General features: G+C 46.3%; 1 protein-coding gene and 1 long non-coding RNA gene across 3 annotated transcripts in view; one reads left to right on the forward strand and one right to left on the reverse strand.

Moving 5' to 3' along the window:
* Positions 1–18,224, forward strand: part of DENND6B (DENN domain containing 6B) — a 38,002-nt gene that overhangs the window by 16,685 nt on the left and 3,093 nt on the right. For both annotated transcript variants that reach the window (XM_074942782.1, XM_074942783.1), the window contains 12 exons: positions 1,609–1,688; positions 1,927–1,989; positions 2,685–2,740; positions 3,375–3,497; positions 5,842–5,937; positions 6,055–6,149; positions 6,767–6,832; positions 9,195–9,259; positions 9,813–9,902; positions 12,874–12,927; positions 14,625–14,734; positions 17,442–17,544. In XM_074942782.1, the coding sequence (XP_074798883.1) occupies positions 1,609–1,688; positions 1,927–1,989; positions 2,685–2,740; positions 3,375–3,497; positions 5,842–5,937; positions 6,055–6,149; positions 6,767–6,832; positions 9,195–9,259; positions 9,813–9,902; positions 12,874–12,927; positions 14,625–14,734; positions 17,442–17,544 (1,001 nt within the window). The remainder of the gene's footprint in view (positions 1–1,608; positions 1,689–1,926; positions 1,990–2,684; positions 2,741–3,374; positions 3,498–5,841; positions 5,938–6,054; positions 6,150–6,766; positions 6,833–9,194; positions 9,260–9,812; positions 9,903–12,873; positions 12,928–14,624; positions 14,735–17,441; positions 17,545–18,224) is intronic.
* On the reverse strand, positions 13,732–18,029 carry LOC141980977 (uncharacterized). The gene is made up of 3 exons (XR_012637635.1): positions 17,327–18,029; positions 16,174–16,271; positions 13,732–13,748 (listed from the first exon to the last, which is right to left on the reverse strand). It is a non-coding gene; the product is annotated as an uncharacterized LOC141980977 (long non-coding RNA).

Here is an 18,224-nt window from a genome sequence, read left to right on the forward strand (position 1 = left end):
GCAGGCCAGTGTCCCTTCTACCACTAGCCCCATGTCCCTTCTGGACCCCAGTGCCCTTTACCTCAGGGTTCTGCCCACCGCAGTACCCCCACTCTCTGGGTCTCCTCTCCCAGGGGAACCCTCTAAGGCCACCTTGCCTCAGTGGCTACTGCCAGTCATCATCTAGCCCCCGCTCACTGGGCAGACTGCAGTTTGTAATGGCCACACATCATTAGTAAGAGGTTAGGACCTGCTGCCTTTGCCTATCCTCAGGCTGCCGCTCTGCAGCCCCAGTACCTCTGTAAGCCTTCACCAAGGCCTGCAGCCTGGGGGTTTACCAGGCTGGAGCTCCCTTTGCCCTTCCCCAACAGTGCTCTACCTCAGGTACCTTCCTCTCAGGCAGCTAACCCTTCCCACTCCAGGGTTACAGTGATACTCCTCCTTCAGCTCCTGGCTCACAGCCCCTTTATCAGGGCCAGCTGGGCCCTGATTGAGCTGGCCACACCTGTGGTCAGCTACTCACTCAGCTTCCCACAGCTGTTCTCACTCCTCTTATATCGGGAGGGGAGTAACCACCCCGCTATAGGGACCTTGTCAAAGGCTTTCTGAAAATCTAAATACACTATATCCACTGGATCCCCCTTGTCCACATGCTTGTTGACCCCCTCAAAGAATTCTAGTAGATTGGTGAGGCATGATTTCCCTTTACAAAAACCATGTTGACTCTTCCCCCAACAAATTATGTTCATCTATGTGTCTGACAATTTTGTTCTTTACTATAGTTTCAAACAGTTTGCCCAGTACTGAAGTCAGGCTTACTGGCCTGTAATTGCCAGGGACTTCTTTGGAGCCCTTTTTAAAAATTGACGTCACATTATCTATCCTCCATTCATTTGGTACAGAAGCTGATTTAAATGATTGCTAGGTTACAGACGACAGCTAGTAGTCCTGCAATTTCACATTTGAGTTCATTCCGAACTCTTGGTGAATACCATCTGATCCTGATGACTTATTATTGTTGAGTTTATGAGTTTGTTCCAAAACCTGCTCTAATGACACCTCAATCGGGGACAGTTCCTCAGATTTGTCATGTAAAAAGAAAAGCTCAGATTTGGGAATCTCCCTAACATCCTCAACCATGAACACTGATGCAAAGAATTCATTTAGTTTCTCCGCAGTGGCCTTGAGTGCTCCTTTATCATCTTGATTGTCCAGTGGCCCCACTGGTAGTTTAGCAGGCTTCCTGCTTCTGATGTACTTAAAAAAATCTTCTGCTATTACTTTTGGAGTCTTTGGCTAGCTATTCTTCAAATTCTTTTTTGGCCTTCCTAATTATATTTTTACACTTCATTTGCCAGAGTTTACGCTCCTTTCTATTTTCCTCATTAGTATTTAACTTCCCCTTTTTAAAGGATGCCTTTTTGCCTCTCATTGCTTCTTTTACTTCATTGTTTAGCCACGGAGGCTCTTTTTTTGGTTCTCTTACTAGCAAGCAGAGTTAGAGACCTTGTCCTGTAATAAAGACCAGCAGCAGTGGTGATATGTTCACAGCAGGATTCACAGAGACTACCTAAATTGGCTGCCGTTGTCTCTCAGGTTAAATTTTTGCCTTTGTCCATGTTTTTGCAGTGTGCAATGAGATTGATCAGTGGCCACCACCGGTGCCAGGACAGACACTGAACCTTCCTGTGATGGGAATTGTCATTCAGGTACATTCTACTGATATTTGACTCTCAAACGCTCAAGCCACAGGCATTGATGGACACTGAACCAGAAAGGTGGCATATTTCTTTTATACTCCTTTGGATGTTAATGTTCCTGACGGCTCTAAATTCTTTCCCTTTGTTCCTAGTCTCTGCACATTTAGACATAAACAGGAAGTTTTCCTGCCTGCCAGCTGAGCCCATCTCCCCAAATAACCTCTCTGTGTTCCTGTTTGTAACCCAGGTGCGAATCCCATCCAGGGTGGATAAACCCGGATCAAGTCCCTTGAAGCAGTTCAATCAAGAGGTGAGATGGAGAAGAAAGTGGTGTAAAATGGCCCAATAGCAAGCAGAGTCTAGATCACTGAGTAAGAGAAGGGTGCTGTAGAATTGGAGCTCTTTGGAACTTGTCCAATGTGCTGCCTGGAACAACAGCTTCCTAAATATTCCTCTCACGTGTTTTCACTAAACTCTTCAAACTCCCACCAAGTAAGAATGACACTAACCCCTGCCTGGGCAGAGAAATCCCCAAGTGATGCTGCTTCAGCCTCCTGGATAATTGTACATCATTTCTCCTTGTTCTGCCATCTTAACCCCTGCCAATAATCCCTTCTCCTTTCCTCCTTTGTGCTATTACCTTTCATGCATTTCTGGACTCTTAGCATCCACCACCTTCCCTGATTATCATTTTCCCAAGCTCTGCTTGGATTCAGTGGGAAGGTTTCTCAAGCTTGGAAGACCAAGGTTTTTTGGCTGGCTCCTGAGGTAAGAAGTGAAATTCTTACACCTTGACTCGCTCAGCAGTTTACCCCCTGTCAGTGCTGTCCACGTTTGCTCCTAGCTTGGTTCTCCAAACATTATCTTTGTCTAAGCTTTTGATGCTTTGGTACTTACTGTAGATGGAATGTCTTTCTGTGACTGAGGTGGGCAACTCAGAGTGACAGTAGTTTGTGCTCAGGACATTTCCATTCATTAACTGCCTTTTTTCTCTCTCCCATTCAGAATTTGTTACCAGCCCCATTAGTTCTCCCTAGTGTTCATGAACTGGATCTCTTCAGGTGGGAGTTAGCTTCTCTCAGCACACTCCTCCCATTCTACCTCCTTCCTCTCTGATCACAATGTTCTTTAACTGAATAAGAGGTTATGGGTATTGAGCGTGATCTTGATACTTCATGTCGCTCTAGTGCATCAGTCTGAATGTTGGGTTGGTGGGAGCCGCACAATGCTTAAGGGCATTAGGGAGCTTTGCAGTGCATGTATGTGCTTTTTGTATGCACAACCACCTGGACCATAGAGACAGGAATTTCTTCCTGACTTTGGCTGGGGATCATCCTATGCCCTTGCAGATTGGTTACCCTTGAAATTTTTAATGTTACTAATATACTGTAGATCCTATTCTCTTTTACATGTATCTTATTTTGCTTAAAATATATCCAGTGAGATCCACAGAGTAACTATAAATTGCTTAAAATGTTTCCTTTCAACAGATTTGAAATGATTTACAGGAAGTGTGTGTGTGTGTGTGTGTGTGTGTGTGTGGTTACCTTGTGGAACTCACTGCTGCAGGATTTTAGAAACCCATCCTAGATCTTAAATGTGCAGATGAGCAGCTGAATGTGCCTAATACTGGAGTCTGTTCTTTCAGGAACTCCATTTGTAACCTTACCTTGTTACTCTCTCTTTCACTAACAGATGTTTCCAGCCAGTGCTAATTCATATCCAGATGCTGTGGGAGCTGATGCTACTGGGGGAGCCAATAGTTGTAATGGCGCCATCCCCTACAATTTCCTCAGAAATGGTTCTGGCACTTACCAGGTAATTTGTTTGAATCGCCGGTGACTGCCACAGGATACTATTAATTCTCCTCCCTTTAGAACCACTGCTCTGTCCAGTGAATTGAATCTGATCTAATTTGTGTATGCAAGTACAGTAACTCCTCACTTAACATTGTCCTAGTTAAGGTGGTTTCGTTATTATGTTGCTGATCAATTAGAGAACATGCTTGTTTAAAGTTGCGCAGTGTTCCCTTGTAACGTTGTTTGGCAGTCGCCTGCTTTGTCCAGTGCTTGCAGGAAGAGCAGCCCGTTGGAGCTGGTGGGGGCTTGGAACCAGGGTGCACTGGCAGCCCCCCTATCAGCTCCCCTAAGTTCCCTGTGGGGCAGCCACCCAGCAGGCTACCAATTGCCGGCAGTTCAGCTGTCCCTCCCCCCCACTGCCGTGTGATGCTCCTGCCCTCTGCCTCAGAGCTGCTCCCCGAGACTCCTGCTTGCTGTGTGAGGGCGGAGGGGAAAGAGGGGTGCTAATGTCAGGGTGTCCCCCTCCCCCTGCTCCTGTACCCCGTTTCCACAGAGCAGTGGGCGGACATGACAGGGCTCAGGACAGAGGGAGCTTGCTGGCAGCAGCTGCTGCTGTCTCAACTTGCTGATCTACTTAAAAAGGCAATGTACTTAGAGTGGGGTCAGCGTACTAAAAGGGGCAATGCGCCTCTCTCTCTCTCTCACGCACGCAGAGTGTGTGTCTTTGTCTCTCTCTGTCATGCTGTGTCTCCTCCCTCCATTCATGCTGCCTTGTAGATTGTGAGGCTACGTTAACAACGTGTTAACTCTTGAGGGCTCAGCTGAGTGCTAGTTCATCGTTTAGCAGTAAGGCATTCCCTGGGAAATATCCCACCCTCTTCCACCCTCTGATTTCACCACCTCAACCAAGCTTCACAATCATCATTGCTGTGTACAGTATTAAATTGTTTTTTTAAAACTTATACTGTGTGTGTGTATATCTATAGAGAGAGAGAGAGAGAGAGAGAGAGAGAGTCTTTTGTTGGGCGAAAAAAATTTCCCTGGAACCTAACTCCCCCCATTTACATTAATTCTTATGGGGAACTTGGATTCGTTTAACATCGTTTTGCTTAAAAAAGCATTTTTCAGGCACATAACTACAACGTTAAGCGGGGAGTTACTGTATATGTGTAAAATAAGAAACCACATAATTACTACAGTGTTTAAAACAGTTCTGCTCTTATTCCACCTGAACCAGGAAGAGAATGGTGAGAATCTCCAACTTGATAGGGTTGGTAGTTCATGAACCAAAGTTTCCTCTCCCCAGTTTTGTATGCTGTCTCAGCAGCCAGAGCCGTCCCTTGGGTAGGGCGAATTGGGGTGACCTTTCCAGGCCCCGTGGGCTGGAGTGATTGGCCGGTGTGGTTGTTCCCGGAAGACATAGGTGCCGGAACTGTGGGGTGCGGGCTTCTGGCTGCCGCCCCGCGTGCCTGGGGCTTTGCTCCCGGCCTCAGCTCAGGGGCGGGGGTGGGGGAGGGGGAACAGGGGTAAGGGGCTGGCTTTCAGCACCCCCACTATTAAAAATATTCCAGCACCACTGCCGGAAGACGAATCCGTCACTTTCGCAGGGCCTGCCATCTTGTTGGCATTTAGCGGATACAGCGCCTGGCTCGGCCATCCACGTTTCGGTGCAGCAAGTCCCCTGCCCCAGCCGGAGCCCTGAGCTGCCGTGGCTCTATGGCCAACAAAAGCCCTGCAGAAGGCGCCAGCAGGAGCAAGCAGTGCAGCACCAGGCCAGATCCATCCTGCCAGCCCAGCTGCCGATGCAGAGCGGGGGCCCCAAACCAGTGGTGGCTGGTTTGTCCCGGGCTCCGCACCCCCCTAGGGAGGGCCCTGGCAGCAGCATTCTGAGCCTACATCTGCACTTGGAGCTAGAGTGTGATCCCCATCTCAAGGCTACACATCGGGCTACACAAGATAGCTCTCATAGAGCCAACTCACTAAACACAGAGCGTAGCCATGCCAGTGCAAGCCACAGCAGGGGCTAGTTGCCCTGAGTATGTACCCATGGGAGAGCCTAGGCACATATTCAGGGTGGCTGGCCCCTCCTGCCACTTGCGCTGCCATGGCTACGCTCTACTTTCAGCATGCTGGCTCTGTCAGAGCTCGTGTGAGCGTGACTCCTCAATCTGGTAATGACACCTCCAGCTCGAAGGGTAGACCTACCGCCAGTTTAGAGAGGGAGGGAGGGGAAATCCTCCACTGTGTTTCATCTGGCAGAGCAAAGCAGTGACCACTAGGAAACTGACCTGTCCCAAAATTGTTCCTCTCCAGCGTGAGCTGTCTTTCATGATGACTACAATACTCCTGTATTATTCTTTCAGCTGTCTCACCCCTCTTAAGTACTGCTGTGACTACCGTCCATATTTCACTATCCATGACAGCGAGTTTAAGGAGTACACCACTAGGACACAAGCCCCGTAAGTACCCTGGTTGTCCTGTGTGAAAGGAACCGCTAGTCAGCACAAGCTGCATGAAGGACCTTTGTGGGCATTGTTGCTCTGGCTTCCACTTTAGTCTCGACCTTCTCTCTCTAGGCCGAACATTGTTGTGGGAGTCACAAATCCTTTCTTTATCAAAACACTCCAGCACTGGCCTCACCTTCTTCGGATCGGGGAGCTCAAAATGTCAGGTAAAGCTCTAACCAAAGCTTGTCTTTCTGCATTAGACTCAGAGGTTGACAGTGAGCTGGCCCATGCAGTGGTGTGTCTCAGCAACAGTTACATGTGCACATCTCCACCCCTCTGAGGATCGGGGACTCATAGAGGATAGTTCAGGCTGCTAGCCTGGGTGCTGAGGTCACAGCAGTTAAGGCAAAGTCTTAAGAAAATTACAACAAAGTTAGTTTTTCTTTCTTCTAAGCTTTAAGGAAATGGAAGATTCATCTTGGGAATGAAGATGGAAGGAAATAGGAGAGAAGTGCTTGGTAGAGAGACACTGGTTTTATTTTCTGAAAAACGAAGAGCGCTGCCGTAGGTTGGGCTGAGGAGTTCTTCTCTACACGACTCTTGTTATTACCTTTTTTCCTGTCACCACCGTGGGCTGGCAGAGGCAGGTCTGAAAGCTCCCTGTAGCAGTTGGGATACCAGCACTAGCTTAATATTCATATCACAGGAGGATACAGTTTAAGTTTTGCATGTTTGGCATGGATGGTCTAAAGTGCGAGTCCTCCCACATATGTGCTGTGGCTATGAGGCTAGAATTGCAGCCTTTATAACCTGGTACTAGACACTGTGTGTCTTTCCACAGGTGACTTACCCAAACAAGTCAAGGTGAAGAAACTAACCAAACTGAAAACTCTGGACACTAAGCCGGGTAATTCCCATTTAACGTCAGTTTTGGTTTAATTGCATTTATCCTTCCTCTTTGCTGAGTTTGAAGGCTTTGCAGCAATGTGTTTGTTGTGGGCATTGTCCTCTGCCTCAACTGAGAGCAACTCCAGGGCTGTAACTTCTTCCAGCTCCTCTGCTGCTGTGCAGTAATTCTTTACGGTTATGTGAGTGTCCTTCCTGACTTGCGCTCTCCTGAGCTCTCCATTGTTATTACTGGGCCATCTAAAGGCTTCTGATACAGAAAAAATCACAGAAAATGTGGAAGACGGCCCCCCCACCTGGTTTTAGAAACCCCCCTTAGGGCGACTCTGTGTGAGGAAGGAGAAGCCTTGGACATGGTAGAAGCCTCATTAGCGGTTTCTCCCGGTGGTTGTTGGGAAGTACTTGTGTAGCCCGATGTGTAGCTTTATAGCTCTGACCGGCTGAAGACGGTGGGGTTTAGCAGTGTTTTGTGGGGCTGTTCTGTCTTCAGGGGTCTGTGGCTGGACTGAATCACCGGTTTGTTCCCCCTCCCTTGGTGTGTCTACTCTTATCTCTGCAGTGCAGTGATACAACTCAAGCTTTGCTTCTGCTTCCCTTAACTCGCCCCATTGTGCCTAGGCATTGCAGCTCACGTGAAATAAGAGGGCCCCTGGCCCCAGACACAGGACCTATATCAGCAACAATGAGACTCAGAGCCCAGGTCAACTGACTCAAGCTTGTGGGACTTGCCCTACGGGGCTAAAAATAGTAGTGTAGACACTTGGGCTCTGAGACCTGCCCCTAAAGGGTTTCAGAGCCCAGGCTCCGGCTTGCGTGGGAACGTCTACACTGCTATTTTTAGCCCCATAGCACGAGCCTGAGTCAGTTGACTTGGGCTCAAAGACTTGCTGCCACGGGTCTTTACTTGCAGTGTAGACTTACCCTGAGTCTTCAGATTTGCAGGAAGTCTGGGGCTCTAGCCTCTTTGCAGTGAATTAGCATTTCTAAGGAAATGTCAGTTGGTGGGAAGAGAGGTGTAAAAACACATGCTGGGGAGTGACGCATCAGAATGTTTGACTTGTGTATAAGTTTCCTCTAATTGTCGCATCTGGTTAAACCCACTATGGGTGTTGGTTGGCTTGGCCTGCCTCAGGCCAAACGAGTCCTGAAAGTGGCAAAAAGCACCCATGTCCATCTGCACCTAGCCAGAAGACACTGCCTCATTCTTTCAGCCACCGACTTGGTCACAGTGATCCATGAGCAGGTGATAAACTCTCTATACCTAATACACTAACAAAGCCTCTCGCTCTGAAAAATGCACAGCCTGCCCGCTTAGCAACAAGATCACATGAATACATCGTGATGGTGCTCTACACTCTGCACTGGCTCCCCACTGACAGTCCAGTTCATAGTCCCCTCTCTGGAACTGACCCTAACTATCTGAGAGGTTGGCTCCCCTGCCATGACTTCCCAGGACAGTTCTGTTCCATTGGGGAAATGAAGCTGTTGGCTAATAGGGAGAGGCTTGTGAGGGGAGAGACAGAACTTTCAGGGGAGCTGAGCCTAGACTTGGAGAATAGGTCCATCAATGACTATTAGCCAAGATGATCAGGGATGCAACCCCATGTATCCCTAAACCTCCAACTGCCAGATGCTGGGACTCGGTGATAGGAGATGGATCACTCAAAATTGCCCTGTACTGTTCATTCCCTTGGAAGCAGCTGGCACTGGCCACTGCCAGAGACAGGTTACTGGGCTAGGTGGACCATTGGTCTGGCCCAGTATGGCTGTTCTTATCAATTCATTTCTGCAGGAGATGAGGCCACGGGCCTCACCATGCTCAGAACTCATGCTGAGACTTTCAATATGTTCTTGTCACAGACACGCAACACATCCCCTCCCTCTCAGATATTAATCAGGCTATTTAATCTGCAGGTTGGGAGTGGAGAGAAATTTATATAATTTCTATTGAGTATTTGGGAGGCTATCAGATACGGTGAAGGGACCCGTACCTTATAAGTACCTAGTTAGGTAGATACAGCTATCTAACACCATTGAACTATTCAGCTCAAGTCTAGTCCTGAGCTAATGCTGCTGGTTACGTGTCTTTTTCTGTGACATTTTCTTTTGGGGGTGTGGGGGGTGCCTTAGGGCAGTCGGAAGGTCTCTAAGGTTAATCCTACTGTGAGTGCTGTTGTGGCAGCAACTCTTGTCATTTGAGGAGGGTTCTGTCATCAGAGCTTTTTCTCTAACTAGCCAGAGTTGAGATTGGGAAATTCACCTCCCCTGCTTGTGAACAAGGCTTTACTGCACAATGATGTGACCTTGAGAAACTGGCAGCGGGGTGTGATTTGTTTTTAAGCATTTCTGTGTTTTCAATCTAGGAATCTACACCTCTTACAAGACATTTCTGCACAAAGACAAAACCCTGATAAAGAGATTGTTAAAGGTGAGCATTTCCTATCCCTATCCCCCATCTGTATAGCGCTGCAGGAAAGCAGTGCTAAAGTCTGGATTAAACTATTGAAGCCCAAAGGAGAAATAGTACTGGTTTTCCCTTTGGCCCGAGGTCTTTGACTTCACCCTGACCGCAGTCATGGTTTAGTCCAGGCTATCCAAGAGTGGGTTAAAATTACTGGGACGCTCTTCTCAGAAGATTATTTCACTTGATTGAGCTCTGGAGCCTAATGATGTCTTAACCGTTAACATTGTTAGCAAAAAAGGAGAGGGATGATCATATTAGGCAGATCTAAACAATCTTGTCTAGGTGAGCGGCATCTCACTTTAGCGAGTGGAGCTTGTATTCTGGGCCAAGCTTGGGAGAGTGCACAAAATTATTCTTTTCCAGTCTGCCCCTTGACTGGCTGCATGCAGCTGCCGTGTTTTGCTGAGAACTGCGCACACATGCATAACCTCAGCTCTTGCCTACTAAAGCTGCTGGCTGTTAAATGGTTTCTTCATGAGCTCTTCCCCTGCACTGTAACTTCGCTCTCTATCTGCAGGGGGTTCAGAGGAAGCGCCCATCTGAAGTCCAAAGTGCCCTTTTGAGGCGCCACCTCCTGGAGCTCACACAGAGTTTCATTATCCCCCTGGTGAGTAGGGGGGTTGTTGATCTGTGTGGTGAAGGAGTATGGGGGCGATGAACAGTGTATGACTGAATGCTGGGTTCCACCCTGCCCTCTAGGTTATTCCACAAAGACAGGCTCTATGCCAGAGGCCTGAACACCATCATAGACATTTTAATTCTTCTTAGAGAAGAATAAACTTGTCTTCTAATTGGCAGGTTCTAGCAGGTTTGACTGGTACTGTGCTTGGCTCTGCAGTCCTGACACCCAGCACGATGTGTATAATGGGAACAAACCTTTTCTCCTGCACAAGAATTAACTTCCCCTCTGATTGGTCTCTGACACCTATTCTGCTATCTTAGCCTGTATCCAGCTAAGAGATGGCAAGGGAGATGTTTACAGAAGGGAATGGAAAGCTAACCCCAGGGTTCCCATCAACTTTGATTGGACAATGGGCTTAAGTCCCACACACCAATTTGAAAACTTCCCCTGCTGTACCTGTATGCATCCGATGAAGTGAGCTGTAGCTCACGAAAGCTTATGCTCAAATAAATGTGTTAGTCTCTAAGGTGCCACAAGTACTCCTTTTCTTCCTGCTGTATCTAGTATTTAGTAGGGCTGTCAAGCAATTAAAAAAATTATTTGTGATTAATCGCACTGTTAATAATAGAATACCATTTATTTAAATATTTTTGGATGTTTTCTACATTTTCAAACATACTGATTTCAATTACAACACAGAATACAAAGAGTGCAGTGCTCACTTTATATTTATTTTTGATTACAAATATTTGCACTGTATAAAACAAAAGAAATAGTATTTTTCAGTTCACCTAATACAAGTACTGTAGTGCAATCTCTTTATCATGAAAGTTGAACTTACAAATGTAGAATTATGTACAAAAAAAACTGCACGAAAAAACAAAACAATGTAAAACTTTAGCACTTACAAGTCCACTTAGTCCTACTTCTTGTTCAGCCAATCACTCAGACAAACAAGTTTGTTTACATTTGCAGGAGATAATGCTGCCCTCTTCTTGTTTACACTGTCACCTGAAAGTGAGAACAGGCGTTCTCATGGCACTGTTGTAGCCGGCATCGCAAGATATTTACGTGCCAGATGCGCCAAAGATTTGTATGTCCCTTCATGCTTCAACCACCATTCCAGAGGAAATGCATCCATGCTGATGATGGGTTCTGCTTGATACAATCCAAAGCAGTGTGGATTGAGGCATGTTCATTTTCATCATCTGAGTCCGATGCCACCAGCAGAAGGTTTTTTGTTGTTGTTCTTTTTGGGTGGTTTTTTTTTTTGGTGGTTCGGCTTCTGTAGTTTCGCATCAGAGTGTTGCTCTTTTAGGACTTTTGAAAGCATGCTCCACACCTCGTCCCTCTCAGATTTTGGAAGGCACTTCAGATTCTTAAACCTTGGTTCAAATACTGTAGCTATCTTTGTAAATCTCACATTGGTACCTTTGTATTTTGTCAAATCTGCAGTGAAAGTGTTCTTAAAATGAACAACATGTGCTGGGTCATCATCCGAGACTGCTTTAACATGAAATATATGGCAGAATGTGGGTAAAACAGAGCAGGATATGTACAGTTCTCCCCCAAGGAGTTCAGTCACTAATTTAATTTAATTTAATTAACGCATTATTTTTTTATCAAGTATCATCAGCATGGAAGCATGTCCTCTGGAATAGTGGCTGAAGCATGAAGGGGCATACATATGTTTAGCATATCTGGCATGTAAATACCTTGCAATGCCGGCTACAAAAGTGCCATACAAAAGAGATGTTTTGGGGTGTCTCACTTTCAGGTGACCTAAATAAGAAGTGGGGAGCATTATCTCCCATAAATGTAAACAAACTTGTTTCACTTAGTGATTAGCTGAACAAGAAGTAGGACTGAGTGGACTTGTAGGCTCTAAAATTTTACATTGTTTTGATTTTGAGTTCAGTTATGTAACCAAAAAGAATCTACATTTGTAATTTGCACTTTCACGATAAAGAGCTTGCACTACAGTACTTGTATGAGGTGAATTGAAAAATACTATTTATTTTGTTCATCATTTTTATAGTGCAAATATTTGTAATCAAAAATAATATCAAGTGAGCACTGTACACTTTGTATTCTGTGTTGTAATTGAAATCAATATATTTAAAAATGTAAAAAAGCGTCCAAAAATATTTAATACATTTCAATTGGTATTATACTGTTTAACATTGCAATTAAAACTGCGATTAATCACGATTAATTTTTTTAATCTCGATTAATTTTTTTGAGTTAATTGCATGAGTTAACTGTGATTAATCGACAGCCCCAGTATTTAGTTCTTGAGGGTTCGTGCCCTACCATAGTATTTGTTAAGAGCCCTGTCTGGATGTCTGTTCCTGGTCATGGTAATGGTTGCTTTTTTCAACCCCTCTTCTATTCCTGCTCTGTTAGAGAGCGACTTGCACCGATGGTAGACATTCCAGTTAGAATCGCATTGGCTTCTCCCTCTAATTTGTTCCAAGGAGGGGAGTTGTGATGACAGTGTTTTCTGACAGGTTTCAGAGTAACAGCTGTGTTAGTCTGTATTCGCAAAAAGAAAAGGAGGACTTGTGGCACCTTAGAGACTAACCAATTTATCTGAGCATGAGCTTTCGTGAGCTACAGCTCACTTCATCGGATGCATGAGTCTGAGTTTTCTGAGTCTCACTCAGCTCCTGCTGTTCATTCCCTCCCATCAGATCTCATCCTGTGTGGCATTCTTAAAACTTTAACGGCAGCCGGTTCTAATGTCTTAGCTTCCCCCGGCGATGGGGATGGTGGGGAGATAAGCAAACGAGCATTTGGACTTGTGGAAATCTACACAACAAAGAAGGGGAAAAGAGAATGAAAGGTTGTTCACTGCATGGCATGTTGGTGTCTCCTGAAGCACAGCTTGACACCTAATGACCTTGGGAAGGGCTCTCTAATTAGTCTAAGTTCTGTTTTCACTGCTACTCCATAGGAGCATTACATTGCGAGTCTGATGCCGCTACAGAGGGCCATTACTCCATGGAAGGTATGTCTGTTTTTATTTGATTTCCTTATAGAGATTTGGAATAGTTACACTTTTATGCTGATCATTCTCTTGGGAAATTGTCCCAATGTTCCCGAATGCAACAGACTGCTCAGATGTGGGGAAAGTGCCCAAGGCCCAGGCCTTCTAGAGCTCCTAGATCTGGGTCACAAGAGTGCCCAGGCCCTCCAGGACTTAGACCTGGGTGTGACATTATCCAGGATACAATCTGGAATGACGGAGCTGTGTCCTCTCAATTCTCCAACCTGGGGTGCCTTTTACCCTGCTTTGTGGTGAAAGCAACCACTCCTGGTCTGTCCACACACAGCCTCCAGCATGTAAATCACTCCCAGCTATACTGTATGAGTGCTATAGCTAGCCATTCCTGAATTACATTTCAGGGCAACACCAGCAAACTCCCAGTCCCAGACTTTCCCCCAGAAATGTGCCTCTTGTACTGCTCAGAATCCTCCTGGACAATACAAGCTCATATGAAGTCTGTCATTTACTAATAGAAAATTATATGCCTAAATCCTGTTAGCCCAAACGGAGTTTCCCAAACACACTGGTTTAGATAAAACAATAAAGTATTAACTGCAGATAGATTTTAAGTGACAACAAGTAATGAGACATACAAGTCAGAATTGGTTACAAAGAAATCAAAGGTAAAACACAACTAAAACCTAACTTAACAAGCTGAGTGAATACAAAGCAAAAATCTCTCTCACCACATGTTCCAGCAGCCTTACTGGCTGAACCTCTCTCAGTCAGGGTCTCCCCCCAAGTCCAGTGCTGCTTCCTTGTTCTTCAGGTGTTGATGGATGCTGTGGGTAGAGAGCAGGGAGAGATGTTTTGGGGTGTCCGTCCTGTCCGTTTCTAGCCCTTTCTCTTGCACAAGAATCATCTCCAGCTGATGTTCAGGAGACAGAAAGTCTATGGGGTCAGGAACCTTATGGTGCTTCTTTGTCAAAATGTAGATTTTTTGCCCATACCCTCTCTTCTCCCCAATGGTGGCCACTTAATCAGGTGATGGTCCATTTGATCTCGTTGACACCTGGGTGAGGCATTGGCTAGCCTTTTGTCTCTGGGAAACTTGTCTGTGACTGCCCTCCAGAACATTCTGGACCATGTCTTGGTAATATTATACAATGGAATCTTATCTCTTTACATACAATGTGGCCAAACATTTTACAGGACAATAATGATCAGCAAATCAGGAGTTTTCAAATTATACCTTATGCTTTGTACAAAATTTAATACAGTCTTATAAAAGGGAGAACGGGGGTACAGACTGTCACACTGGATCATAGGACAACCCAAGAGTGCCCAGCCACAAGGAGCTCATCCCCTCTCCCCCATCCCCCAGGCAGGACTGTTAGGAAAGATGTAGGAATCTGTGAAATACTATGGCCCACTCTCAAACTGCCCTTATTGCAAGGACAGGATTGTTCCCCCTGAAAAGGGAGATAGAATGAACACTGGGACAGATGTTTCCTCTTTACAGGAGTTTTCAGCTGAGCGAGGCTGTTAGAGATCTGTAACGTAAACTCTCCTAGCAGAATTGTTTGAGATGTGCAGTTTCAGGCACTTGGTGGTTCTCCTAGGTTCTCGGTGTATCCTGCATAGACTCTTCCTAGGAGCTCTGAGCTTCGTTCCCAGTACTTGGGGCTGCATTGCAATATGTTCTTTTCATTGCACAGAATCCTCCCCAGATCCGTCCTTTCCGACAGGAGGATTTCATGAAGACCCTTGAACATGCTGGTCCCCAACTCACCTGTGTACTTAGGGGTGACTGGTTAGGCCTGTACAGGTAAGAATGTGGTGTTTCGTTGTCTTGTCTCATCATCAGCAGGTAAAGGATATAACGACCATACCTGCCAAATCCTGGCTTAGACTCATCAGGAGAAGAGAGCAGCTTCAATGGAGAGACCATTCCCTTTGAAAAGCTTGATGCCAACAGGGAACTGGCCAGGTTATAAGGGCCGGGAGGAACAGCAAACAGAGTTAATCCTGCTTATGTATAAATAATATTTATACATGACACGGAACTGTCAGGCTTTAGTAGGACTATAAACTCTCCTGTTTCAGGGTGATAGCCTGTCCCTGAGTGTGATAGGTTTGGGGAGAAACTTCCTCCAGAGGCATATTATTCCATCATTGTCCACTAGGGAGTTCCATGTACACCTTGCTCCTGAAGCAGCTGGTTCTTGCCACCGTCAGAGATGAGGTACTGGCCTAGATAGACCACGGTTCTGATCCAGTATGACAATCCGTTTGTGTTTGTACAGCACCCAGCACAATGGGACCCTGATGCTGATTGGGGCCTGTAGGTGCTACCTTATTATAGATAATAATAGAGGGTCTTTAGGATAAAGTTTGAGATGACTTGTATGAGGGCTCCCCCCATTATTATTCTAATGAAAAATTAGAGAGTTGCAAACAGAACAGAGCAAACCTTCATCAAAATCTGAGGGGGAAACTGAAACCAGTTACTCAGTGGATAGGAGAAATACGGAAAGCATTGGGGTCCAGATTTTCAGAGCTGTTTAGGCCCTTTGAAATCAAGGAGTTAGGCATCTAAATACCTTCAAAAATCTGAAGCTGGTGCTGAAAGAGATCCAGAAAGTGGACAGACACATTACATATGGATTTGGAACATAAGGCTGCAGATAAAGTCAGTGCAATTGTAGGTTAAATCAAGCAGCAGGAAAGTGAATAGCTCCTGTCTCTGCAGCTTTGGTGTGACAATAACTGCAATATTCAATTACTTACTTACCAGAAAAATATTGGCAAATAGGAGGAAGTTCAGAGAACGTGACCAGGGTCTATGGGGCAGAACCTTGTGTGCTCTGCAGTTCTTAACGATGGAACTTTCTGCATAATCCATCTCTCGGCACAGAATTGTGCTCCAAAATCTAAGCTTGAATTTAAAAAGAAGATTATTTGTTTTATGGCAGCACTTAAAGGCCTCAGTTGAGATTGGGGCCCATTGTGCTGGGGCACTGAGCCTTTATATGGTTACAAAGAAACCTTTAAAACCATGAACTGAGTGCCACTGATAAAGTGCTGTCTGCTTGAATCTGCAAATAGCGATTTTTTTCAGGCTATAATGAAGGTCTGAAATTCTCCATTCTTAACCGGGGATAAACTCTGAAACATGACAGCGTAGATCTCAACAGTGTTAGCTGATTACTTTAGCATGAATATCCACCTACTCTGCATATCCCATAATCCCAAACTGCCTCCTACCGTCTACGCCTTCTCAGATGTCCTTTGCCAGCTGCCAGTTTCCCTCTGGTGATTTCTCCATGTCGTTTTTCATTCCCAGTCTGAAATTCTGAAGCACCCTGAAAATTAAAAATGATGGGGCCATGTAAAACTAATGAGCTGTGCTAATGCTTCATTTCTGTATTTCATTCAGTAAAAACCTCCATTTGTAAATGAAGCTGCCGCAGAATCACCCATCAGCTGCACTGTGGAGGGCTGCAGCCTCCAGGCCCCTGGCTGCAGTGTACACAAGCCCTTGCTTATAAAGAGAGAAAAAGACCTAAATGTGTGGAGTTTAGCTTAGTGACAACAATAAGTGTTCGGTGCAAACACCAAGGAGGGAGGGGAGTTGCAGTGCAGGGGGACGGAGCTAAGACTGTTAAACTGAGAGAGCAAGTTTAAGATGATTATAAAACACACAATGGCACTGCCCTGGATGTGGCTGTGGAGTCATTTCCCCGTGGAAAGTCCAGGAGCACCATTTCCTGACACGCTGGAAACTGGATTGGGCAGAATTCTAGAAAATGAACACAAGGAGTCTGTGGCAGGGCCAAGAATAGAACCCAAATCTTCTGTGTTCTAGTCCAGTGCCTTAACCATCAGACCATGCTGCCTGCCCAGAGGTGGGAAGCATTCATCATTGCCTGCCTCAGGGCAGCCAACTCGCCGGACACCAGCACCTGCGTATAGTATGAGAAGCCAACTTCTGAGACTAAGAATAAATCGGGCCATTGATATGAGAGGTTAGGGAGGGTGGAGTCAGAAAGGTGCCTTCTCCCTAGCAACCTATACGTGACTATAACAGGGTTCAAGACTATAACAGGATTCAAAAAAGAACTAGATAAATTCATGGAGGATAGGTCCATCAATGGCTATTAGCCAGGATGGGCAGGAATGGTGTCCCTAGCCTCTGTTTTCCAGAAGCTGGGAATGAGCGACAGGGGATGGATTATTTGATTGGTTCATTCCCTCTGGGGCACCTGGCATTGGTCACTGTCGGAAGACAGGATACTGGGCTAGATGGACCTTTGGTCTGACCCAGTATGGCTGTTCTTATGTTCTAACCTATCCACGTCCCTAATTACACTGAACCAAGGATTCTGTCCCCCCTCCAAAGTCTCTGTGTTGGACCCACCTTTTCAATGGATGGGAAATCCCTATGGATAGTGAAGAAACCAGACAGCAAGTACCATTCTCCAGAGCCCCGTCCGCTCTCCTTCCCCATCTCAGCTTCACGTCTCTTCCTGCAGACGTTTCTTCAAGTCTCCCAACTTCGATGGCTGGTACCGTCAGAGACACAAGGAAATGACCCAGAAGCTGGAGGCCCTTCACCTGGAGGCGATCTGCGAGGCGGTACGTTCCGACAAAAGGGGGTGAAAGCAAATGCAGGGATCCCTGTGCCTGAGTGTCATTACTAGTGATGGGATGCCCACTGGCACGTCCTGATTCAGCACTCCTGGAGGGGGGGACTGCACTCCCCATCCCAGTCACTGCCTGACTCTCAGTGCATGGGAGTCCAGTTTGGGGTCAGACCAGCCTTCCCAGGAGCCAGCACAAACCCTGCTCTGCCTCCTGCTGGCAGCCATTTTAATTCTTCAGGCCCTTCCAGAGCCAGCTGAGTTCCTGATCGGATGCCTCTCCTCTTGCTTGATTCCTTCCTGGGAACTGAAATAGACAGGAGTTCCTACAGCAACTCCCTGGAGCACATTTCTCAAGAGTGCAGTGCCCCAGCGCAGAAATGCCACAACCATCTCCTTTTGGCAGCTACATGTGGACTCTGAGCACACGGCAAGAGTAATGTGCAGGAATCCTGGCAGTGCCCGGGAGCAAGAGGACAGAGACCCATGCAAAGCCTGCGCATTGCCACATCCTTGCTGGACTCTGGGAGCGGATAGCGTTGCCACAGGCAGAGAGCTGGGAGGACATCGTCCTGCTCAGGCAGCCTGGAACCCATTGTGCTGCATTCAGCACATGCAAATACCCAGCCTTGGGCACAGCTGTGCGAGGAGCAGGACCTTCTGTCCCCACCCCTG

This window comes from Natator depressus, chromosome 1 (assembly GCF_965152275.1).
Source record: "Natator depressus isolate rNatDep1 chromosome 1, rNatDep2.hap1, whole genome shotgun sequence".
NCBI lineage: Eukaryota > Metazoa > Chordata > Testudines > Cheloniidae > Natator > Natator depressus.